The sequence below is a fragment of the Manis javanica genome, chromosome 4 (genome assembly GCF_040802235.1).
Source record: "Manis javanica isolate MJ-LG chromosome 4, MJ_LKY, whole genome shotgun sequence".
Lineage (NCBI taxonomy): Eukaryota > Metazoa > Chordata > Mammalia > Pholidota > Manidae > Manis > Manis javanica.
Genome location: NC_133159.1, coordinates 41,883,744 through 41,910,938, shown reverse-complemented (window position 1 = coordinate 41,910,938; position 27,195 = coordinate 41,883,744). Strand labels below are relative to the sequence as shown.

General features: G+C 32.8%; 1 protein-coding gene across 10 annotated transcripts in view; it reads left to right on the top strand.

The window, feature by feature from the left end:
* The window catches only part of TUT4 (terminal uridylyl transferase 4), a 163,072-nt gene that overhangs the window by 96,391 nt on the left and 39,486 nt on the right, over nucleotides 1-27,195 (top strand). For 9 of the 10 annotated variants that reach the window (XM_073233930.1, XM_073233929.1, XM_073233933.1 and 6 more), the window contains exons 5-14: nucleotides 5,505-5,682; nucleotides 7,255-7,343; nucleotides 8,453-8,504; nucleotides 10,693-10,762; nucleotides 12,127-12,253; nucleotides 18,633-18,752; nucleotides 18,926-19,138; nucleotides 22,364-22,538; nucleotides 24,182-24,882; nucleotides 26,881-27,031. In XM_073233930.1, the coding sequence (XP_073090031.1) occupies nucleotides 5,505-5,682; nucleotides 7,255-7,343; nucleotides 8,453-8,504; nucleotides 10,693-10,762; nucleotides 12,127-12,253; nucleotides 18,633-18,752; nucleotides 18,926-19,138; nucleotides 22,364-22,538; nucleotides 24,182-24,882; nucleotides 26,881-27,031 (1,876 nt within the window). The remainder of the gene's footprint in view (nucleotides 1-5,504; nucleotides 5,683-7,254; nucleotides 7,344-8,452; nucleotides 8,505-10,692; nucleotides 10,763-12,126; nucleotides 12,254-18,632; nucleotides 18,753-18,925; nucleotides 19,139-22,363; nucleotides 22,539-24,181; nucleotides 24,883-26,880; nucleotides 27,032-27,195) is intronic. The other variant, XM_073233936.1, reaches the window with a different exon arrangement.

Here is a 27,195-nt window from a genome sequence, read left to right as displayed (position 1 = left end):
CATATAGTGGAGGGATTTAAGAGTAGATGACTGCAGTTACAGGAGACAGTGAGTGAGATGGAAATTAGAGAACAGGAACACAATGAAGCTGGGGAACAGAGAGAAAAAGGGATCTCTAGGAATGAAGGAATGGTAAGATAGAGCTGTGTGACCAATCCAAATGATGAAACCATATTTGCATATTAGGGGTACCAGAAGGAGAATAGACAAAAGGGATAGAAAAGTCTCTTTGAGGAAATAATTGAAAAGTTGAAAACTTCCCCAATATGGGGAAGGAGATAGACACTCGTGTCATGGAAGCACAGAGGTCCCCTAACAAAAGGAACCCCAGGAAGACAAACACCAAGACATGTAATTATTAAAATGGCTAAGATCAAGGATAAAGAGAGTGTTGAAAGCAGCCAGAGAGAAAAAAAAATTGCTTATAAAGGACATTCCATCAGGCTATCAGACCTCTCAGCAGAAACGTTACAGGCCAGAATGGAGTGGTATGATATATTTAAATATACTGAAACAGAAGGCCCTCCAACCAAAAATCCTCTACCCCAGCAAGATTATCATTTACATTAGAAGTAGTTATTAAACAATTTACAGATAAACAGAAGTTGAAGAAAATTGCCACCACTAAGCCAGCCTCACAGTATATGCTAAAGGGACTGCTGCAGAAGGAAATGTCCTTAAAGCTAAATAGCTTTCACCCGTGAAAATAAACCCACAGTAAAGGTTGTAGACCAATTAATTACCAAGCAAGTACGAAATTAAAACAAAAAAAAAAGCAAAATCAGCTATGCACAAAATCAGTCAGGAGGTACACAAAAAGTGCAGATTATGACATCTAATACAAAAAGTGTGGAAGGCGAAGAAGAGGAGGAAGAGGAAGAAGAAAAAGTACCTTTAGTGTAATAAGGAAGCTATTCTTGAACCTTTGGTAATTAAAGCCTACATTAAATACAGAAAAATTTAAAAATGAGATATCCAATCACAACAGTAAAGAAAAACATCAAATAACAAGAGAAGAATATAAAAGAGGAAGAAATGAACAGAGAGGAGCTATAAAACTGCCAGAACACAATTAATAAAATGGAAGTAGGTACATATCTGTTAATAATCACCTTAAATGTAAATCAACTGAAAGCACTGATCAAAAGACATAGAGGTGCAGAATGGATAAAGAAAGAGACCCATCTATATGCTGCCCACCAAAGAATCATTTCAGACGCAGAGACAAAGCACAGACTAAAAGTGAAGGGGTGGAAAAAGATATTTCATGCAAATAATAGGGAGAAAAAAGCAGGAATAGCTATACTTCTATCAGACAAAATAGGTTTCAAAACAAGAAAGTAACAGGAAAAGGACATTACATATTGATAAAGGGATCCAACAAGAGGATATGACCATTAATACCTATGTATGTGACATAGAAGTATCTGAATATGTAAAACAAATACTAACAGAATTAAAGGGGGAAATAGATTGCAACACATTTATTTAGGAGACTCTAACATACCCCTTACATCAATAGACATATCAACCATATAGAAAATAAATAAGGAAACAGAAGAACTGAATTGTATATTAGATAAGATAGATGTAGTTGATACCTGCAGAGCATTCCACCCAAAAGCAGAAGTAATACACATTCTTCTCAAGTGTACAGGGAACATTTTCCAGAATAGATCACATACTAGACCACAGGAAGAACCTCAGTAAATTTTAAAAGATTGAAATTGATTCAAATTGGTAATAAAAAAATTCTCCAAAAACAAAACACCAGGTCCAGATGGCTTCACAGCTGAATTCTACCAAACATTAAAGAAGAGCTAATACCCATTCTTCTTACAGTATTCCAAAATGTAGAAGTGGAGGGAATACTTACAGACTCAATTCTATGAGGCTCTAATCCATCTAATCTATCATCACTCTAATACCAAAACAAGATATAGACACCACAAAAAAAGAAAATTACAGACCAATATCCCTGATGAAAATAGATGCAAAAATACTCAGCAAAATGTTAGCAAACTGAATTAAAAAGTACATCAAAAAGATCATTGATCATGATCAAATGGGATTTATTCCAGAGGTGCAAGGATGGTACGATATTCGTAAATCTGTCAATATCATACACCACAGTAACAAAAAGGACAAAAACCACATGATTACCTCAACAGATGCTAAAAAAGCTTTCAACAAAATTCAACATCCATTCATGACAAAAACTCTACACAAAATGGGTTTAGAGGGTATGTACATCAACACAGTAAAGACAATATACGAGAAACTCACAGCCAATATCATACTTAATGACTAAAAGCTGAAAGCTTTTCCTAAGATCAGGAACAAGGCAAGGATGCCCACTCTCACTACCTTCATTCAACATAGTACTGGAGTTCATAAATCAGTCAGGCAAAACTGGATAAAAGGCATCTAAATTGGTAAGGATGAAGTAAAACTGTCAGTATTTGTTAATGACATGATTCTATGTATAGAAAATCCTAAAGTCTCCACCCAAAAACTATTAAAACTAATATCTGAATTCAGCAAAGTTGCAGGATACAAGATTGATGCACAGAAATCTGTTGCATTCTATAGACTAACACGAACTAGCAGAAAGAGAAACCAGGTGAACAACTCCCAATTACAGTTGCATCAAGAAGAATAAAATATCTAGGAATAAACCTAACCAAGGAGGTTAAAGACCTATAGTCTGGAAACTATAAGACACTCACTAGAGTAATTAAGGAAGACACCAATAAGTGGAAATCTATCCCATGCCCATGAATAGGAAGAATTAATATTGTCAAAATGGCCATCCTGCCCAAAACAATTTACAGATTGAGTGCAGTACCTATCAAAATACAGCATTTTTCAATGAACAAATAGTTCTAAAATTCATACAAAACCACAAAAGACCCCAAATAGCCAAAGCCATCATGAGAAAGAATAAGAAAGCTGGGGGGATTAAGCTCCCTGACTTCAGCTCTACTACAAAGTTACAGTAATTTAAACAATTTCATACTGGCACAAGAACAGACTCATAAATCTCAATTGATCAGAATAGAGAGCCCAGATATAAATCCTTACCTATGTGGTCAATTAATATATGATAAAGTAGGCATGAATTTATAATGAGTGAAAGACAGCCTTTTCAACAACTGGTGTTGGGAAAACTGGACAACTACATGTAAGAAAATGAAACTGGACTCTTGTCTAATTCCATACACTAAAGTAAAGTTGAAATGGATCAAAGACCTGAATATAAGTCATGAAACCATAAAACTCTTAATATAAGCATAAAGAATTTTTTCCTGGACACATATCCTTGGGCAAGGGAAACAAAAAATGAACAAGGGGTACTACATCAAACAAAAGCCTCTGTTCAGCAAAGGACACCATTACCATGGGAAAATACATTTGTAATTGACTCTTCTGATAATTGATTAACATCCAAAATATTTAAAGAATTCATATGCCTTAACACCAAAAAAACAAGTAACTTCATAAAAAATGGGCCGAGGACCTGAACCAACATTTCTCCAAAGAAGAAATACAGATGGCCAACAGTCATGAAAAGATGCTCCACATCGCTAATCATCAGGGAAATAAAATCAAAAACCACAATGAGATATCACCTCACATCAGTTAGGATGGCCACTATCCAAAATACAAGAAATACAGAGAAATCAGAACCCTCCTACATTGTTGGTGGAATGTAAATTGGTGCAACTACTGTGGATAGCAGGATTTAAGTTCCTCAAAAACTAAAAAAAGAAGTACCATCTGACCCAGTAATTCCACTCCTAGGAATTTACTTGAAGAAAACAAAATCCTGGATTCACAAAGATATATGCCCTGCTATATTGATCATCGTACTATTTGCAATAGCCAAGATACGGAAACAACCTAAGTGTCCATCAGTAGATGAATGGATAAATAATAGGTGGTATGTATACAAAATGGAATATTATTCAGCTATAAATAGTAAAATCCTGCCATTTGCCACAGCATGGATGAATCTAGAGGATATTATGCTCAGCGAAATAAGCCCAGTGGAGAAAGACAAATACCATATGATTTCACTTATTTGTGGAATATAAAAGCAAAGCAAAATGGAACAAAAAACAACAGTAGACTCATATGACTAGTGATTATCAAGGTGGAAGGGGTGGGGTGGGTGGGGAGCAAGTGTCAGGGTAACAGAAGGCCACAATAATCTGCAATCACTATATAAGTTGGTCAAGTATAGGGTAGTACAGCATGGAGAACATAATGATTCTGTAACATCTTTCTATGTTGGTAGATAGTAATCACAGTAGAGGCTATCTAATAACATGAGTAACTGTTGAACTCCTATGTTGTACATTTGAAACCAACTTAACCTTATGTATCAATGATACTTCAATTACAAAGAAAAAGATAACTTTGTTCCATGTTAATCTTTTATCACTCATTAAGTAAGCTACTATTAATAACTTAAGTGAATCCTACAGAAAGGTCCTGAAAGCTTAGATGTTCATCCAAGACTTAGATTATTATTAATATTGTAGAAATAGTCACAAAAACCTGTAAAAATGAGATTGTCTTACCTCATATGTTTGATTATTCTGTGCCTTAGGTCACCTTTACTTATGTTAACACTAAAAATGGCAACAATGAATGAGGAATAGATCAAATTTATTTAACTATATTGGGGAAGGGGGAGAAAAACTGCTTTTGATTGTTAGATCTATTGGATGCCTCCATGTCTCAAAAAATAGATTGTTTTTGACTGAAATGTCATAATAGAAAATGCCTTTTTTAAAATATTAACTAAAAGAAATGATAGAATCTCATTTATGTTAAAAAGATGAAATAGCATGTAAGATAGTGGGTGATTTTCTTCATCTTTTCATTTTCCTATATTTTATGTAGGTTTTGCAGTTAATAGTTTTTTAAAAGAAATCACAATGTAAGTTAATTTTAAAGTCATTGTGTATATGTAATAGAGCTCCTCTTTAGCTCCTTAGTTTAAATTGGCTTACAAGCTTTTGGTGAAAGAGAGGGTTTTTGAACATTTTGCCTAGTGTTGGGTAAGATAACAGAGAGAATGTTAGGCAGTTTATCAAATATGGTGATAGTCCCTATCAAATGGATGTTTTCCTGTGACCATTTATTCTGATTGGGTATGTGCTGACCAGAGATGATTCAAGATGTTCTGCTACATCTAAAATCTCTCTTTTCTGCAACTAAATTGTCAGCTTAGTGTTGTACTTACGGTAGGTATTTTGACTCTGATTCAACATCAGAATTTATGCAGACATTAAAGTAGAACAAGTTTACCTCTCAAACATTCAGTCCTGCTTCGCAAAGGCAAGAATCTCTGTCTCTTGTTTACCTAAATACCTAGCTGTTGTGGATCTTGCACATTTTTGTTCAGTTAATATATTTCTACCCTTTTCTACTAAATATAAGAACATTAAAATAGAAATCTTTTTTTATGTTGTTGTTAAACATTTCACTAATAGGAAAAACAGGAAGAAAGTGAGCTTCGTTCTCTGCCGCCTCCTTCCCCTGCCCACTTGGCTGCCTTAAGTGTTGCTGTTATTGAATTAGCAAAAGAACAAGGAATAACAGATGATGACCTCAGAGTCCGTCAGGAAATTGTGGAGGAAATGTCAAAGGTTATAACAACATTTTTACCAGGTACAAAAATATATTTTATAATTATTTTTTTAAAGTGATACAATTCTTCCTTTTGCTTCTTCTTGAACTCAGGATAAATTTCTTAATGTTTTCTTTCTCATTTTTTTTGTATCTTTAAAGTAGGTGAATTTAATTGTTTTATAAATGACTTTTTTTAGGAAATATTTCAGAAGAGGAAAATGGAGAATTATGGCATAAGAAAAAAGATTAAAGAAATGTCAGATACAGTATAATTTCTTAGTGGTCAACTATTATATTTTATATTAATTTTCAGTATCGAGTTATGAAGGGGCATTTTAGTTATGTTATTTTCACTATATACATTCCAACCAGTCACTGAATAAAATTCCTTTTGCCCCATAGTGGGGAAAACTTTATTTCTTTTAGGTAAGGACATTAGAGATAAAATTGACAATTATCTCTTTTTGACTGCTTTTTTTACAGAAAGCTTATGTTTTTGGTCCAAGGGGAATCTGCACAGGTTTATTACAGACACTTGTGTATAGATTATTTGCTTAGCCATAGCATTTTTTGCATCAGTATTGAATTTAAGTAAATGTATATTAAATAAGACTTATTTCTTACCACCAGAAAGACTTTGAACAGTTGATAAATTATAGTTTCATATGGAGCTATTGTGAGATTTTAAGAGTATGTAAAGTTGAAATTTAAAAATGGAAATGAAAGCATTTTATTTCTCTTAATTCTGTAGTAATGTGGTTTTCTATCTGAAATACCTTGAATGCTAATTTAATTATTTATATAGAAATAATTCACTATTATAGTACAAATGAAACTTATGATTTCAATGAGTTGGACGATTTTCAGACATTTTGTGAACTTGGAAGTAGATTTTTACATATACTACTGAGTATGAACTTAACACTTTCTAAGAAACTGAACCTGCCTGATCAGTCTCAATCGTGTTATTTTTCAACTTGCCTTCTGGTGAGCTCCTTTTAAAATTTGCCATCTTATGATTTTGAAATAACATAATTGATAGTTTGAGAAAGATGTGTAGGTAGTATGTTCTTGTTGCTATTTATTTTGTTCTGTAAACTCTTGAAAGCCAGTTTTTTTGGTTTTAGATTTGCAGTGACAATTGGCTAGGTTTCACTTTGCATTTTTTAAGAGCATTGTCACTGACTTCCTCATTTAAAATGCTCTATCTTGCATAAGTATCTAAAAATAAATGTGTGACGGTAGCTTTAGCTAGGTTAGTATATTATTTACTGTTACATATTAAATGCTGAATATTAATTTAATATTAAATACCAAATTCTAAATGTTACATAATAAATGACTGAATATTCTAGTCTTTCCTAAATAAACTGTTACTAAAATACTGAGCTTTTATGAGTAATTTCTTCTTTCTCTGTTCCTGAACCCTATATCTGAGAAACATATTTTATTATTTTGTAGATCAGTTAGAAGGATGTCATTCTTCTGTAATTGTTGTACTAGAATTGGAAGGTATAGAATTGAAATATATGGAAACTTCCTATTACTATTTTTTAAAGTTCCCATATTTGCATGCTATTTCATGCTTTGATATTTTTCCTTTATTTCCAGAGTGTTCACTTAGGTTGTATGGCTCATCTCTGACTAAGTTTGCTCTGAAAAGTAGTGATGTTAATATAGATATAAAATTCCCTCCCAAGGTAAGTAATTAGAAAAGAACCTTTCCTGTGTGGTTCTTACTAGTACTGGTATTTATTTATTTATCTTTTTAAAAACTCTGGCTTTTAGAATGTCACATTATAATTAAACAGTGCTTTTGGAAACGACTAGTAGGTGTTAGATATAGTTGGGATAAAAGAAATAAGGGACAGGAGGAAAAGGAGGCAGAGGAAGGCAGTAAAAAAAAAGATGCTTTTATTTGAGCATGTTGAACAGTTATTGCTTATGCTTAACAGTATAGAAAGTGGAAAGAACTTTGAAATCATTTATCTGTGTTCAGATCTCAGCTGCAATGAGCAATTGCTTGACCTTCCCTAATTTTTAGTAGAGATAACTTTTATATTAAATGAAGTAATACATATCAGGTATTTTATATAGAGCCTGGTACATAATGGGTGCTTTTAATAGGTATCAGCTAAGTACCATTAGCAAAAGTACCAATATTGTTTAACACTGCTAACATTGCTTATTTATTCGCATAAAACATTTAAAATCATCAGCTGACATTTTATGTGTTTTAAATTTTTGACTAGTTTATGTTCAAGGAAGTTTGACTTGAGTGAAAATTTGATGTTTTCATTTTTATTTTGATGCAGTCATTACAATTATTAAATACTTTTAAATAGCAGCCAAGTACAAATTATAACTTAAGCATTTTGACAAGCTTATTTAAAGTAGTATTTAATCTAAGCCATACTGCCAGTTGTCAATATCCCTTAAATTTCTGATCTCAGCAACTTTTCTTCAACAATCATTTGGTAAACTAATTTCCTTCGTATTTGTTTTGCTTGTGAAATTCCAGAATCTTTTCATAGTAAGTACTCACTAATTTTAGGAGTTTTTCTGGAATAATACTACCTGATTGATTAGATTTACACTAATTCTAGGAGTTTTTCTGGAATAATACTACCTGATTGATTAGATTTTACTTCCATGAACAAGTTAATGTAAAAATAAAACACTCTATTTTCATTATTTTAAAGCATAGAGCATGATTTTATTTAAATGTTTAATGAAATTGATTTCTCTTTGAAGTTCTACAACTTGAACTTTGAAATTAACATATGGATTTAATTTGAAACTTTTTTAGATGAGTCATCCAGATCTTCTGATACAAGTGCTTGGGATTTTTAAAAAAAGTGGTGAGTTTTTTAAATTTGTCTAGAGGAAATTCTTTTAAGGTACATGCATTGTGTTATATATGGCTAACCAAGTTAAACTAAAACTAGCATATTTGAGTCATTATGTTACATATGGGTATATGTGTATGTATATATATATACACACATATACATATATTTGCTTAATAGATACACTAGAAAGTTTACATGTCATTAGGTCAAAATTATCATATTTAAAATTGGTATGTAAAAAACTGTTGGGTAATTTAAAAATGTTAGCTTTGAGTATTATTGGCATTTCTTGTGTAAAAGAAGACAGAAAAGCTACAATCATTAGGTGGTCATTGATGAAGGAATATTTAGGGAGAGATGGGAAAAAAATGTGCATGTATTGGTATTTTTTTCCACTTAAAACAATTAACCACTTGTATTACATTAGATCAGCCAAATCCTACCTAGTTTTTCCTATGTGTCTTATCTGTCTGGATTGATTTTGATGTAAGAAGTCATTCACATAGGTAGAAATACTTACAAAATTAAAAATAAAAAATAACAGTTGTCTCAAACCAAACCTTAGGTCATATGGTAACAATCTAGAATATTATATTTTTATTTATTTATTCCTTTTGTTACAAAGTAAATGGTTATGAGCTCAGGATCTGGAGCCAGACTTTCTAGGCTGAAATTTTAATTTTACCACTTACTGGTTGTGTGTCCTTTGACAAATTATTTAAGTGTTAATGTTCAGTTTTCCTACCTATAAAATAGAAATAATACAGTAGCTTTTTGATGAGAAAGTTGTGAGGATGAAGTAGGTTAAGCCATAGTTTATTTAGAAAAGTGCTGGTATATAGTAACATTAAATTTCTGCTGCTGAGATTATTACTATTACTATTGTCATCTTAAATTTTGTGAGTCAGAAATATGTGGTAAAAACAATTGCAGTTTGGCTTAGAAGATACAGTTTATTGATGTTAGCCCCACCCTTTCATTGGCTATAATGTCAGTTCTAAACATTTTTTTCTCTCTCTGTCTGCCTCATCAGCTTCCCACTATTTATCAGATTCTTATTGGCCATTTTCCTGGAAATTTAGTTTTTAAGGGATTAATTTGGTCCAGTTTATCCTATAAAGGGATTTTAATAATTTCTTAAAAATACTTCTCTCTAATGTCACAAATACTCTAAAGCATATTAAAGAGGTAGATACAGAGCTTTTATCTCTTTAGACTCACTGAACAGTATCAACTTAGCAAAAACATTTTAAATATGTCTTTTCCACTAACATACATGAATAGATCATCTTAAATCACATAACATAGGTTTACAAAATTCAATCTGATTATAAAATTGATTATTCCCCTCTTTATGCCTCATTGTACTTTTTAAAGACCTTTATCCTATAATCTACAAGATTTGTTTGTTGACATATTTGTTTTCTAAATCCCTAACTGGGCTCTTCTGTCTGATTTATTGTCACATCTACCATATATAATGCAATTCCCAACATGTAGTTTTCAGCACATAATTTTTGAATAAATTAATAATTTCAACAATTACTACTAAGAGATTTTCTTCTAACTTCAAATGAAATAAAGTTAATCCATCTATTTTTATTTAGCTTTGACATGGATGGCATGGGGCCTATCTTGGAGATGTAGCAAAAGACTTCAGAGTGGAATTGTGCTTCACTATTAGCCCTTCCTTAGGAGCTTTGATTGGGTGGGCAAACTCTTCATATATTAACAGAAAATGGGGCCAGCAGAGTTAGCCTTTACTTGCATGGATGACTTAAAAGAACTAAGCTGTCAGAGCATTGTTAGTCTCATTTCATAACTCCAATGGATATAACCCTCAGAAGTAAATGCTGTCCCCTGCTTGCTGTAGCTATGAAGGTTTAATAACTGACTAGGTTAGGTACTTACTTGGTAATATTCGGACTTTCAGAGATGTTAAAACCTCTGTTCTGAAGGTGATTATAATTTTTAGACAATATTTTGGGACTTTTACTGTGGTTTGTGATATATAGCAGATGACACCACAAGAAGTAAGAGGTTCTGTTGGGTTGATGCTCAAATGAGAAAGTGGATTATCCCACAGAAGCAATGTGAGTTTTTTTTTTGAAGAAAACTGTTACTTTATGTTTACCATACAGTAAACATTTGAGAGATTTCAACATTAGCTTACTTGTTTTATTTTTTTCCTTGTTAGTGTTATATGTAGATGTGGAATCTGATTTTCATGCTAAAGTTCCTGTTGTGGTGTGCAAAGATCGGAAAAGGTTGGTAACAGTGAAGAAAAATTAAGTATTATTTAAAATAAAAATAACCATATATTCAGTGACCATTTTCAAGAGAGAAAGTTTTTGTTTTACATTCTTCCTTGGATTAATATGACTAAGCTAATTTCTGTTTATTTAGAATAGCAAGCCTAACAAAAGCATGTGAAGAAGAAGAATTAACAGTTGAAAATAAAACACTCAAATGCAAAACTTCATTTTTTTCCCCCAAGTTCATTCACCCACAGTATTGAGCGTTTACTGTATGTTAGGTACTGCTTTGGTATAGGGATACAAACATAAGTAAGAAATAACCTCTCTTGTCAAAGGAGCTCACAGTCTATTAGAATCTAGCTTTAAGTTTACTGAAACTGAATAAGTCATTGAAGACTAATACTGGCTTTCCAGTCACATGTCTGAGAGAGCAAAGTGCCTTTAGAAAAGGAAACAGATAATCCTATTTGCGATCAATGGAAGAGACATGGAAACAATACAGTAATAATAGTGTTCTTTTATTGTTTATTGACCTGTATTTCTTATATTTTAAGATTACTGTATTTTCTTATTCAAAGATAGAAGGATCTGTGGAGATCTAATTCACCTTCTTTATTTTCTAAATTAGGAAATTGAGACCTGGAGGCATTAAGCATTTTATCTAAATTCACATCATTTAGGGTGAAATTAGAATTGGATTTTAGGTATTCTGACTTCAGTTTTTTTCCTATCATGTTGTGTCAGATTACCTCTCTGTGGCAACCTCGATACATTCTCTCTGCCACTGAAATATCTCTACTGTCTGTCACCCCATTTAAGGTGGCTCCTTTATTCACTTACATATAAACATTACGTGTAGGTTAATATGTAAATCCTTTCTAAACTCTAATCTGAAAGTAGTATATCAATAAAATCACAAAAGCTTAGGTGGGAAAAATTTAGAGTCAAGAAGTAGCTAGTCAGTTGAGTATTTCATTTTTTGTTTTTGTTGTGTGCAAAGCAAAAAGAATGAACTAGGGAGGTATATTGCTCTACTTAACATGGGTGAAATCAGTCTTTTCTCTTACATAAGTCACATTTTGGTGAATCATAATGTTGCTCTTGAAATTAATTTCTCATGAACTTAAATATTAAATGAGGTTGAAATTTATTTCTGAAGTACAAATGAATATTTAAAACATTTTTAACATATATGGAACTCTAGTGATAAAAATATATAATTTTCACTTAGCTGTAAGTTATTAAAGCATTTGTATTTATTGTGACTTCTTAGATAGTAAAATACAGTGATTGGAAATAATAGCCACAGGGTTTGAAATATTCTAGTCTTTAAGATATTTATGCAATAAAATTTGTTTCTTTCTCATTCACAGTGGTTTGCTTTGTAGAGTGAGTGCAGGAAATGATATGGCATGCCTCACTACTGATTTACTTGCTGCTCTTGGCAGAACAGAACCTGTCTTTACTCCCTTGGTGTTAGCCTTTCGCTATTGGGCTAAGGTAAGTGGAATAGAAGAAAAAAGTACCTAATCTTTAAGATAACTCGGGCTTTTTCTTGGATTACCATGTAACATAAATCATAATATATGGGGACAGAATACTCATTTGTGCTAGACAGAAAGTGGTGTGGTAGGTTCCAATTATAGACATGAAAATAAAATGTCATAAACATATAGAGTTATTGAATTTTAGAATTTTTAATGATCATACTTATTCTCCATTTATAGTATAGAAGCATTCTCTTTCACATCTTAATATATGAGGCTTAAGTTTTCACTCATATTTTATAAGTTAAATTTGTAAAGTTGTAAGATACGGTTATGCAAGTTAAGTTCTTTTGTTAGCATATTTTTTCCCTAGTCTCTATCTTAGAACATTATTGTGTTGATAATATGCAGCGGTTTCTGATGGGGCAACTGCTAAGGATTAGTTATTTAAGTTTCCTATATTAGAATTAATTTATATTCTTACAGGCTTTGGTTCACTCTGTGCTCATTTCTTTGGTATGGAAATAGTGAGCAGTGGTAAAATAATTGCCAGTATCAATCCAAATGACTATAGGAGATTTTAGCTTTTTTGTTTGTATTCTTATCCTATCAGTATAGCGTCCATTACTTGTTAGACCAATGATGAGTAGATTCTCAGTCTTATTATACAAAGAAGATGGATTAATGGTGGAATGATAAATTGAGAGCAGAAACAGAGGATTCTTTCTGGAATTTTTTACTTGGACTCTGATTAGAGGATTGTTGATATGATTGGAGCAGAACCAGCTGGCAGAATATGAAACAGCTTGAAAAGTAAGGAATAGTCAGAAAACCTAAGGTTGGGGCTTCTTCATATTCAAGGCCACTGTGTTTGCTGTCCCCTTCATGTAGAATATTCTTACCGTACATATCCACAATGCTCACTCTTCATTTTTCAAGTTTCTCCTCAAATTTCACCTTACCAGAGTTTCCTAGAATACTATATATAAAATAGCATTGTCTTAGTTGCTGTCCCTGCCTTTGCCCTGCTTTATTTCTTCATGGCACTTACTACCACCTGCTTTACTTACATTTATTTGTTTGTGATCTCTTTTCTTCCATGAATTGTAAACTCTGGGAAAACAGGGATTTTAATATGTTATATTTGTTCAGTCAGTGCTTGTCCCAGTCTGCTTATTTTACTATGCCACACATAGTAGGCATTTAATATTTGTTAAAGACATGGTCTAGTTTCTTCAGAAAGGAAATTTTTAATTCTTGGAAATGACTGGGAGCTGTAAACCAGGCTGATGGAGGGTGTGTACATCTTCTTATTTGATTATATTCCACTTAGTACAATGCTGGCATATGGAAGAAATTTAGTGGCTATAAAATGAAATAAACCAACTTCAATTCTGGTTTTTGTACTAAGTATTTATGTGATTTTGAGCAAGGCACTTCACCTGTCTGAGGCTCAGTTTTTCCGTCTGGGGAGATCATTTAGAAAGTGATATGAGATAATGGATGAGAATATACTTTGAATTCTAAAATGCTACAAAAAAATGTTTTAATTGGCAACTGAGATTATTTAAACAGCAGTAAGTCAACAGAAACAGGAACTGGTGCAACAACTTTAGTAATCAAGGTTTCTCCAAGTGTGGTATGAAACTGATAGATGAGGCCTATCACTCAGGAAACTCAGTATGTCAACTCCAGGAAGGTGAGTGGTGTCAGAAGGGATGAAGGAATAAACGGCTCCTTCTGGGATAGTACCTCCAATTATGCCCTGTGTTTTTAGTGGTCATAAAAATAGTGTCAGTATTCTTCTAAGTAGACTGTGGTAGAAGAGTATAAATGATAACTCAGAAAAGTTGCTTTCATTTGGGAAAAAATTATGGCCTAGAAACTTTGTTTCCTAACATGGCTCTTAGACAGAAAAGATTGCTCAAAAGATTACTCAAATACTGGTTCTGAAATTACCAGTCAGTGAAGGAAGGATGCTAACATGTAAACATGTTACCAAGTTGGTTGCAGAGTGATGCCTTTGTGTTTTCAACAGAACACTGTGTCTCATTTTTGGTACCTGCATTTGTTGCAAAGAGCTTTTTTCCACAGTTTTCATTTTCTGAGTTTATTGTGAGAAACCTAGAGATAATTCCTGGTGTGTTTTTCCTTTCAAAGATTTTTTTAAAATAACTTTGTTTTTCTTAAGTTTTAAGCCACATTGCGCATTATGTAACAAAGCACTGATTTCCCATGATTTGAGGGTTCAGAAAAATTCTAGAATATGAATATAATTTATTCTTATAACTGATATCATGAAATTCCTGTTGACTTCTCTCTTATAGTTATATTCTTAGGATTCTAGCTAGGTAATAGTTTTCTAGTAAAGTGTCTTTCCTCTGGTGTCAAAATTCTGATAAAGTCCATTATAGTCAAGTTTCCTGACTCAGCCATTTTTTGTGCTTAACATAAGAATTAAGTTTAGCAGTATTTGGCAAATAAAAAAGAGCCCTGAGTTTTTATTTTATTTTTATGTTTTATTTTATCTATTTAAGATGTACAACTTGATTTGATGTATGTATACATTGTGAAATAATCACCAATCAAGCTAATTAGCATATCTTACCTCACATAGTTACCTGTTCTGTGTGTATTGGGAGAGCACTTGGAATCTGTCCTCTTACTAAATTTCAGATATTTAGTACCATGTAGTTACCTGTTACCTGTAGTCACCATGCTATGTGTTAGATCACCAAAAATTACTTATCTTGTATAACTGAAATTTTGTACCACTTGACCAACATCTCTCCATTTTCCTCTCCCCCAGCGTCTGGTAACCACCATTCTAGTCTCTCCTTCTATGAGTTTGACTATTTTAGATTCTTCACATAAGTGAAATCATATAGTATTTGTTTTTCTGTGTCTGGCTTATTTTACTTAGCATAATGTCCTGTAGGTCCATCCAAGTTGTTGGAAATGGCAGAATTTCCTTCTTTTTAAAGGCTGAATAACATTCCATTTTATTTATATCTATTTTCTTTATCCATTTGCCTGTTTATGGACATTTAGGTTGTTTTTCATATCTTGCTTGTGAGATCCTTGTGTTTTAAGAGCTCTCTCTTAAACTGCCTCAATGTTATTCCTCTGTGAGATGTCTGATAGTGGTAACAAAATGCATGAAATAGTTTAGAATAGTTTGTTATAGTTGTAGAGAGGTTTTCGGTTAACTTGACTTAACTCATCAGGCAACATACCCCTTGCCTTAATACTCGGGATAAATGAGAATTTATTATAGTGAATATTTCAAGCTCTTTTTATAAGTGTAATCCTCCAATTTTTAATTGTATTCTTAAATTTACTAAGCTATGTGATTATTAGTGATTATGCTAGCTCTTATCCAAAGAAAAATAAATATAATAATAAAAAAATACAACTGTAGACCGATCTTACTTTTGTTGAAGAAAATGTCTAAATAAAATATAAGCAGATGGAATATATCATTGTATCAAATTGTAACATGCCATGACAATGTAGGATTTATTTCAGGACTTTAAGAATGGTTGAATATTAGGAAATCTGTTAACATAATTTAGTATCACAATAATTTGAATAAATTGAATAATTTCTCAATAAATTGAGAAAAACATCATAGATGCCAAAAAGACATATTCTTCCTAAGAATAACTCTTACGTAAACTAGAAATGAAGGTAAATAATAAAAACTATTTACAAAAAATGAAACAATAATGGAAGACAAATTAAACAGTGAATTGCTCAAGCCATATGTTAAAATTAAGGCTATTACAGAGATGTTCACCAGTGATACTGTACATTGATTTAGAGATTTTAAAAAATGCAGTAAGAAAAGGAAAATGAAATAGTGAATGCAAATATTGAAAAAATAATAAAACTTTTTCTTTGCTAATTACATGATTGTACGCCTGGAAAACCCTAGTAAAGACTACTAGGATTAATAAGAGAGTTTGTAAGATGACTAAATACACTATAAATGTGCAAAAACCAGTATCTTTTCTCTGTCATGAAAATAACCCAATAGAATAGCAACAGAGTAAAATATTACCTTCATGACAGTGACACAAATTATAAAATACTAAAGAATACATTTAATAAGAAAAGCACAGGAAGAAAATTATGTTATTGAAAGGTGAAGAATCTGAACAAATGGATTCATTCAGCAAACATTTATTAAATACTTCTTATGTGCCAGACACTGTTCTAGGTGCTGGAAACATCTAACAAGACACACAGAGTCCTTCTGTCATGAAGCTTACATGCTTGTGGTAGAATCAGAGTAAATGTATATATAAATAATACAGTATGTGGTAGAGTTCAGTGCCATGAAAATGAGATGATGGGATAAAAAAGTGATATTGCATTGTATGGTCAGGGAAAGTCTCTTTGAGGAAGTGATATTTTAACTCAGACCAGCCACTTGAAAGTCTGAGGGAGTAGCACCCAAGGAATAACTAGTACAAAGCAGACTACCTGAGGATGAGAAAGAAAGGCAAGAGTGGCTGGAATGAAGTGAATAAGAGGGAAAGTTGGAGAAGATGAGGTTAGACAGACAATTCCTATGGTAAAGAATTTGGATTTTAATCATAATGAGGCATAAGAAGGGTTTTAAAAGCAGTGGATGTCTTGATGTGATTTATGCTTTGAAAAGATCTTTTTGGTATAAAGAGTAGAAATAGGGAGTCTGTGCTAGGAATAGTAGACATCACAGGCTGCTGTGGTAGATCAGTCAGAGATGATAATGATCTGTGCTAGGTTAGAGTGAATATGAAGCAAAGGAGACGGATTTGGGATATGTTTTGGAGGTAGAACTTGCAGAGATACTAGATATGAGAGTTGAGGGGAAGTAATTGATCACAACTCCTAAATTTTCGGAAAATGCAAAGATACCAAGTTCTTGAATAGAAGGATATTATCCCTAAGATGTAAAATTGCTTTATTTTAATTTCAAATGTGTAGATGAGATTTTAATGTATGAAAATATCAAATATTTCATTTCAGAGATGAAACAGTGGTTTACTTAATTTAGTAAGTGGTGCTGTCACAACTGTATGTCTTGAAGAAAATAACTTTAAAACAGTAAATACAAAATAAATTCTACTTACATGAAAAACAAAAATTTTAGAAGAAAATTTAAGAGAAAGTATATGTAACCTATGATTTGGGGAAACCTTTCTATCATGATAGAAAACACGCTGTGCAAGATAAGCATATTTGACTATATAGATGCTAGTACATTTAATATTATAAAAGGTATCATAAATAATGTCAAAAGAAAAACAGATTGGGAAAAATAACGTATTTCAAATGCATATGTCAGATATAAATGGTTGTTGTCTATAATGTGAAAAGAAATCATGCAAATTGATAAGTAATTAAAAATAGAAAAACTGGCAAAAAGATTTAATAAGCAGTTCAGAAAAGAGCAAATCCAAATGATTAGTAAACATATGAAAAATTGCATAACCTCTTAACATCAGAGAAATATAAATTGAAGTAACTATTAGGTATTACATCTTACCCATCCCATTGACAGTTTTTTAGAAGTGATAATACTGGTGTGTTGGAAAGCATGTGTATGATGTTACTGGTGAAAAGAGCTATTTTTATAGTGATTTTGGATAAGAAAGCCAAAAGAAATTTTATTTATTAGAACTCAAATATACACATATTTTTAAATCCAGCAAACACATTTTTGGGAATATAGCTCGCACAAATAAGCACCAATATGTAGGAAATATATATAAAGATAAATACAGTATTGTTTATAGTGGCAAAACTGGAATAAAGTATGAATGTCTTAGGTGGGGAAACTATTGAATAACCATCCAGATCATAGACTAATTAACCATTTAAAAGAATTTGTTTGATCTGTACTAATTGACTTAGAGGAACTTTCTTGGTGTATTGTTAAAGGAAAAGAATAGTATACAGAGAGATGTCTGTAATAAACAATTTTGGTAAAACAGTGACAAAAATAAAATTCTCCCAGTATCTAAATAGAAAATAGAAATAGAAATGCATGTATATTTGTATATTGTTATTTGAGCATAAAATAAGGCATGGGAGAGTAGATAGAATATTAACATTGATGTAGAAGTAGAGCAAGATAAAATATACAGACAGTATGTATAATAATGATTTCATTTATCGAAAATGTATGCTTATGTTTATGTGCAATAAAGAATGAATAGAAAAATGGTAATCAGTATATTAATAGTTATTTCAGGGTGGTGAGATTTTAGGTTATTCCTTATGTTTCTCATTGAACATTTACAAAGATGGTGGTAGGAAAAAACAAGCCTCTTCTATTGTGAGGAGAACAAAGAAAATTAAAGAAAGCTAAAGGTGGTACTTTTTTCCCTTTGATTTTGCAGTTGTGCCATATTGACTCCCAGACTGATGGTGGAATTCCTTCTTACTGTTTTGCTTTAATGGTGATATTTTTTCTACAACAAAGAAAACCCCCTCTTCTTCCTTGCTTACTTGGAAGTTGGGTAAGCATGAGTTTGTAACATACATGTACATGCATGTGTATATGTAGTTTGCTCTTGCAGAGTCTTCTGTTCAAACATTTAAGCTGGAATTCTGGTTTGTCTGTTTGTCCATCTTTTTTTTTTTTTTTTTGAATAAATTTTCCACTACCAATTTGGAATGCCTTTTTATATAGATTGAAGGCTTTGACCCAAAAAGAATGGATGGCTTTCAGCTGAAGGGCATAGTAGAAGAGAAGTTTGTGAAGTGGGAATATAATTCAAGTAGTGCAACTGAGAAAAACTCAATTGCTGAGGAAAACAAAGCTAAGGCAGACCAACCAAAAGATGATACCAAGAAGAGAGAAACAGACAACCAAAGTAATGCCATGAAGGAAAAACATGGCAAAGTAAGCTTGTTTTTGTTTTTGTTTTTGGCTTTTCTATCTGTAGAATCTGTGATGCCTTCGATTGAAGCTATTTGAATAGTAGATTGACTGACCTTGAGTAAACCTCTTGGCCTCATTTTCCTCATCTGTAAAGTGAGGGGTTGATCTGGTTTAGTTTTTTAGTACCGAGATTATGAATTTATATCTCATTTTGGAAGACTTGCATTGTTTGAATCATGCCAAGGTAATCTTATATCTTTTTCATTCAGACAAGAAAAATTTCCTTCAGGAGTTGGGCTGTGAACAAAACTTTAACATAATAGGAATTATGTTGCCAGATTGGTGGAAAAATAGACACTGTGCTTCTTTAGGGTGTGGCTTGCTTATTTAATCATTTAATAAAACGGTCACTTACTAAGGACCAGCTAGCTATGTGCCAGGCATTATCCTGAGTGCTAGAGAATCAAAGATGAAATATGCATGGATTATGTCCTCCAAAAGTATGTAGTCTTCTGAAATAGATGTATTACAGAAATGTGAACATCACTGAAATCATTGCTGTAGTTCCCTGCACATATCTTCTAGTCCATTCAATTCTCCCACTTGTCTAGACTACCAGCTACCCTCTCCTCAAACCATCAGTATTGTCAGTTAATGATCTTGCTTATTACCTCACTTAGTAAACTGAAGCAATCAAAAGAGAACTTCTGCACAATCCTACCACCATTTACCACTATCTGCCCTCACATACTCTATCTTACTGCCTGTTTTCATAAAGGACTTCCCTTGTAATCTGAAGTCATTTTCTGCACTTGTGCATTCAGTCCCCTCTTGTCTTTTCTAGAAGATTGCTGTAGCAATTCTTTCCCTCCAGTTACCAATTTTTCATTCTCCACTAAGTCAAACATGCTATTATTTCTCCCATTTTAAAGAAAAATCTTGACACCCCTTCCCAGCTATTCCTTTGTTTCCTTTCACCGTAAAATTTCTTGAAAGAATTGTCTATATTCATTGTTTCCAATTTGTTTCTTTTAATTCACTCTAATCAGGCTTTGACCCCCATCAGTCTTCCAGAATTTGTATCATCAATGTCACTGTCCTCCACATTGCTAAATCCAGTGGTCATTTTGCAATTTTTATCTTTTTTGACTTATCAGCAATGTTTGCCAGTTGACAATTTACTTCTCTGAAAAACTTCTTAATTTAGCCTTCAGGATGCCACACCCATGGCCAATTATTTCTTTGCTGGTTCCTCTTTTCCTCTCTAGTCTCTTAATGTTGGAGTGCTCCAGGACTTACTCCTTGATAACTTTTTTCTGTTTATACTTCCTTGGTGATCTCACCCAATTCCGTGTTAAGTACCATCTGTATGAGGATGACTCCAAAATTTAAATAGTCATCCAAACCTCTCCTCTGAACTCTATCTCTAACTGCCTAGTTAGTTTCTACTTTGATGTCTGATAGATGTATTAAACTTAATGTGTCTAAAACCGAGCTACTGGGCTTCCCCTTGCTCCACATGAAGTTTTCCCATCTCAGTTGATTCCATGCTGTCCTTTCAGTTGCTTAGACAAAAACCTTGGAGTCATCCTTTACTTCTGTATTTCATGCACCATACAAAATCTGTCAGGAAAACGAATCATCTCAACCTCAAAATACATCCAGAATTTGACCACCTCTGCTGTTACCATCCTAGTTCTAGCCACCATCCACTCTGGCCTGGATTATTATCATAGCCTCCTAATAAGTTTCCCTGCATCTGTCCTTGCTCCTTATAGTCTATTCTCAATACTCCAATCAAGATGGTTCTTTTAAAACTTAAGTCAGATCATGCCTCCCCACACTCAAAATACTTTAGTTACTCATTTAATTTAGAATAAAGGCCAAGGTGGTCTTACCGTCTAGCTCTTTGTTCTCCTTTTCTCTTATTCCCCTCTCTCTACTATACTAGCTTTCTTGGTTTTCTCTTTAAAGCTAGTTATACTCCTACTTTATTGAGTGTTTGCTCTATTTGTTCCCTATTCCTAGAACACTTTTCCTCCTCCTTCACATCATACCTACTTAACAAGACCTATTCTGACCACTCTGTTTAACAATGGAACCTTCTTCTACTTCCATACTCCCATCCCCTTTACTAAATGTAATCAACATTTTCTTATTTCCATGGCATTTTTTCCAACTTACTATAACTTAATTATTAAGTTTGTTGTTCATTGTTTTCTTCCCCTAGAAAGTAAGCTCCACTAAGGCAAGGAAGGATCTTTGTCCCTCCCCGCCCTCCATGGTTATATCCCAAGTACCTGGCACATAGTAGGCATTCAGTGAATAGTTGTAGAATTGAGTGAATGAATAACTGTTTCATGCCTTTATGCTCCTTAATGTTCACTTTTAGCTAGTCTTCATCTAGCCAATTCCTTTAGAATTCAGGTTTTACATCTTCTTTTAGGATCCCTGGATTTAGAGGTCCATTTCGCCACATAGCTTTTACCGTATTTGTTGAGTTGTCTCTTCTCTCCTAGTAGTCTGTGAAGTAGGAAGTGTTTAGCAACATGGACCCAGTAGCCAGAGGTCCTGAGTCATATCCTTGCCCTATAGTGTCTACTACACAGATATGTTAGAATTAATAGTTACTATATGTACAGCACCTTAGAAGAGTGAGTGATGCATGATGAACATTATGTATCAGTATGAGCTTTCATTATTTTTATATACCTAGCAAAGTGCCAGGGACATAGTAGGTTCTAAATAAACATTTGCGGAATGAAGAAATTAACTTTTGAAGGCCCAGGACATATACTTAAATTTTAAAAGTAATTACTGCAGTTAGGAGCTGTAGTAGTTGTTAACGCAGTGGTTTGCAAACTTGGCTGCACATGGGAATCACCTAGGGAGCTTTAAAATCTCAATGCCCAGTCTGTAGCCTAGATGAATTAAATCAGAATCTTGGGAAGGGTGTGTATAGGAGACAAGAAGTATTGTGGAACTCAGGTATTATTAGTGTATTTTAATGTTCCCACTGTGATTCTGATGCGCAGCCAAGGTTGAGAGTCACTCGTTTAGTGGAAAGAACAAATTCTAGGAGTCAGTAACAGACTCTGTTCCCCAGCTGTGCCACAAAATACATTTTGGCAAGTTGCTCTGTTATGCTTCAGTTTTGTAAAGGTGATCTCGAAGGTCTTTTTAAACTGAAAATTCAGTGATTCTGTAGTGGTGAAGCTTTAATGAAAAGTATTTTTTCTTTTCCAGTCTCCTTTAACATTGGAAACACCAAATCAGGTATCCCTGGGACAGTTATGGTTAGAGCTGCTAAAATTTTATACACTGGATTTTGCTTTGGAGGAATATGTCATATGTGTACGGATACAAGATGTTTTAACACGAGAAAACAAAAACTGGCCTAAAAGGAGAATAGCCATTGAAGGTGAGATAATGTATTTCATTTGGGGAATATTTTTTTTGTATGCCACTCATTATCTATTACTAATACAATGTTATAAATTTTATCCCTTGGCTTTGTAGCACTATATACGCCACTAGGTTGTCATTGAATTTTATTTTAGAGAAATTCTTTATCAAGTCCATGATAGTTTATAGAAATAATATTTATTTAAAACTTTTCAATCTGTTAGTATGTTGGTTGGAGTTATTAGCTTATTTCCATGCTTTCATTATTATTTTTAATTATGTTAAAGAACAGAAAGTGAATAGTTATACAAATAAGATATTTTGAATAAATTGTCAAAATTTTGCTTAAAATTGAATTAAATCTAGTTTTTCATTGCCTTCTAAAGTTAAAGGTAATGAAAATGTGGCTGGCTAAGCTGAAGAAAAAGTACAGTTGATATTGACAAACAAGGTTTCACATCATATCCCAAGAACATTAAGATCTTTAGAGATACTAATAGAATGACTTCTAAATTCTTAATAAAATATTTAAATTACATAGTGTTTCACTCACTTTTTTGACGATAGGAAATTGAATTTCTGTTGATCATTTTAGTCTGTTGAAGCTACATATTCTTTTCTTCTCTCAGTCCTCTGCTGACCTTCTCTGCTGTGAGTTGGATCCACAAATATTCTCATACACTCAAACATGTACTTACATCTTGTACTGTTAGTATAGTAAAGAAACAAACTCTGAAGCCTGCAACCATTGTAATTTCTCTCTTTTTTTTTCCCTTTTCTTTTATAAGGGGAAAAGAGTCTAGATGTAGTAACAGCAGAAAGTAACAGATGTCCCAACCTTAACAATCTGAAAAGCCTGGTCTACTAATCCTTTTACTTAATGATCTTCAGTAGTGGAGAAAATATTGTCTTTTGGGTGGCACTATTCTTTTTTCCTGTGAAATATTTGTATTTAAGGCTTATTAAATCCAAAAACCCATAAACATTTTCAGAAGTCTCTCATATGTTCTTAATAATGAGAATGCAGTTGATGAAGCCTTTTCAGCAAAGCCATTTTAGACTGGATCAAAATTTAAATTTTGGTTTAATTTTCACTTTCTTAGGTCCTTCTATTTCTTCTTTTCTATTTCTCTTTAATTTTCTGATCTTACTAAAGTTAAATCTTAAAAGCAGTATTTTGTTTAACTTGAAACTTTGATAATTTTAGGCTATTTTCTATTTGTTTAAATTGCAGGGAGCATATAACTAAAGAATATACAATGACAAGAGGTGAAAATTATTAATGGGTCCTGGAGGTCAAAAAATTTCATTCAGTGGTAATATAGGGAGGCATATTGGCATAGCTTTTTCTAGCAATTTCATCATTGAAACTTTGTTAATTACTGAGTTGGCCTCCTCAGCCATCCTCTCATCAGTTACCTTATTAGTATTCTTTTCTCTTTTTTACTTTTGGCTTTTTATTTTATGACACAAAGAAAAAGATGTTGCTGTTGTATTTCCCCTATGTAGTTTGCAGGAACTCTTGCTGGGACCTAGGTTAGAAAAACTTTGGGAACATGTACGTTGTTGACAATCTAGTGGTTAAGATGTGTTTATGTAAGCTTGGAAATGTAGTCTGTTAGTAGATACCTAGCTATTGACTGTTTCCTTTTTTACCAGATCCATTTTCAGTCAAGAGGAATGTTGCACGGAGCTTAAACAGCCAGCTTGTTTATGAATATGTTGTGGAGAGATTCAGGGCAGCTTATCGGTATTTTGCCTGTCCTCAGAGGAAGGGTGGAAATAAATCTACAGTGGATTCCATGAAAAAAGAGAAGGGGAAAATAAGCAATAAGAAACCAGTGAAGTCTGACAATACGGCATCCAATTGTTGCAACTTACTTCGGGAAAGCCCAGAAAAAATACATGCAGGAAGAGTTCAGCCTGATAAATATGATGAAAAGGAATGTGTATCACAGAGGTGTATTACTGAAGATCACAATTTGTTGGTAAAAGAACTGGATTTGGCTGAACGTAGACAGGAATCTTCATCTCTTTCTACCAGTGAAGGCACTGAATTAGATCCAAAATCAGTTAACAAACAAGATGACTTATCACCTTCAAAAACTTGTTTTAAAAAGGAGCCCAGCCAGTGTAATTGCACTGATTATAAATCCCCTGACCCAGGTGAATCTGCTGGTACAGACTGCAGGTCAGATTTAGAAAGAAAGTGTTCACATCAGGTTGTGTGCCCTGACACATCTTCTACCTCTTGCAACTGCAAAGCTGCAGAAGATGCTTCTGACCTTAATGATGATGATAGCCACCCTACCCAGGATTTATATTATGTGTTTGATAAATTTATTTTGACCTCTGGCAAGGTAGGATACAGTTTGTAAACAATCTGTAAGATTTTGTGTTTGTTGTATGACTTTGTATTTATAGTTTTTTTAGATTCAGAAGTATAAAAATAGCTTCTATGATGGTAGACTATTGTTTTAGAATGACATTTTGATGTATATTTTTCTTTCTTTTTGTATTTTTGCCTATAGTTGCCTTTAAATAATATATTTAAAAAAATCAAGGAGTTTTAGTTATCTATTACTAATTAACTTGCTTTACTTTCTCATATATGGAAGGATTCATCAGATATTTTATGAAAATCAGTTTGGCAAAGGCAGCTTATAGTTTAAATTTTGCCTGTTTTTTATACAAATATCTATTTTTTCTTCCACAAAGGAGAATTACAAGGTCTGTAAACTCTAATAGTATTCTGTTTTAAAGTTTTTATTTGGTGTGTCAAGGTAGGGTATGTATAAACTTAATAAGGATACTTGAATGAAAACTAAGATCAAGAACCAAAAGAATAAGGAATCCAGATTTGGCCTCTGCCATTGAACTTCTCTTTGGATTTTGGCTTATCCCTTATAAATTACAGAAGTCTCAACTTTTCTACTTTTGAAGTAGGCTAGTCTAAACTTTAACTTGATAAATTATAGGAAATAAAATACCCAGTGAACAGAAAATAAGCAGTAACAACTTTGTTAATAAAAGAAATTTTTAGCTAAGTCATATTGCGTCAAGTACAGTATAAATATTTGAAATATTATCAGCACCCAGGGTGAAAAAATGGTTATATAGATCATGTGTAAACCAAGTAGAATTTTTTTTTTTAATCTTGAAAGTCTTCAAGCTTTATTGTTTCCTCAAAAATTACAAGACTTAAAATTCTTGACCTTAATTTTAAGCTGTGTTCTTCATTCTTTCTTAAGGACACATCTGTCATATTTTGTTTAGGTTGCAGTATTTAGGGCAAATGGACTATTTAAAGGATGAAATAAGTGGCAGATTTTTAGAAAAGCCCCTTATTATATAACTGCAGTTTACATTTCTTGTACTTTATACTTTTTTCCCCTGAAAGCTAACTTAGGATAACTATTTAAACTTTTTCTAATTACCTGTAATATTTTTCTAGAATTGCTTGTAAATGTCACTTTAAAAAAAAGAGACCTTTGTAAGATGATAGAAACCCCTACAGTACTGTTAGCTCACCCATAACACAGCATTCCCTTAAATAGAGGCTTCTGTATGTAATTTGCATCAGAGTTCAGCTAGGTAAATGTTCAGGCCAACCCTGGAGGAAGAATGTAACTCTAGGATCTAAGCATTTTACCACAAAGAAAAGAGTAGTGCTCTTCCTTAGCAATGTATTTTTTTCCAACTAGTTGGGATAAAGGTCTGTTTTAGCTGTCTGGTAGTCCATTGGAATACATTTAAAATGGTGGTATAGGGCTTGAAGTTAAGTTTGTGGCTATTGCATAAGAGTTTCTCCTTGTATGAAGCTAATTTAGTTTGAGAGTTCAGCCCTAGAGTTTAGTTTCTTGAGTACCATGCTAATGTAATAAATTGAACCAACTAGTCAGTGAGGGTTCTGTAATTGGTTGATTCTAAAGATAGAAAATGTTTGGAGTGAAATGAAAGATGCCTTTTGAAATTTCCTTAAAATTTACTTCATTAAAGAACTTAGTGGATTAAAATGTAATGTATGTATTTCATCTTGGGAGCTGATCAGACTGTTTGAATTAATTTATACCTTTTGCATCTCCTGATATTTCCTGTATCTTACATCTTCAGGTAGATCTAATCCTTAATAATACTGTGTTAGTGGGGAAAAAAGTAAAAAAAAATGGTTGGCTCAAAACACATTTCTATTAACTTTCTAGTTCTATTAACATATTTTAATTTTTTTAACCTCCTGAAAAGCCCAGGTTATCAGAACTGAGGTATATAAAAGATTCTTTTGGGACTTATTTTCTAAGTGATGATGAAGTCCCTCAATAGTTCATTAGATTATTAGATTGTTTTTTACCTTTGTATAGCCACCAACAATAGTATGCAGCATCTGCAAAAAGGATGGCCATTCAAAAAATGATTGCCCAGAAGATTTCAGGAAAATTGATCTGAAACCTTTACCACCAATGACAAATCGATTTCGGGAAATACTTGATTTAGTATGTAAAAGATGTTTTGGTAAGTCTTTTATTACTAGAACTACTGAGACTAGATGTTTTTCATAGATTTGTAATATTTGTAACTATTACTTAAAATGTTATTTGAAAATATTTTGCTTATATTTTGTTTTGTTAGAGGTTTTTGAATAGTTTGGAGACCCAACCACAGATACTAACTAAATG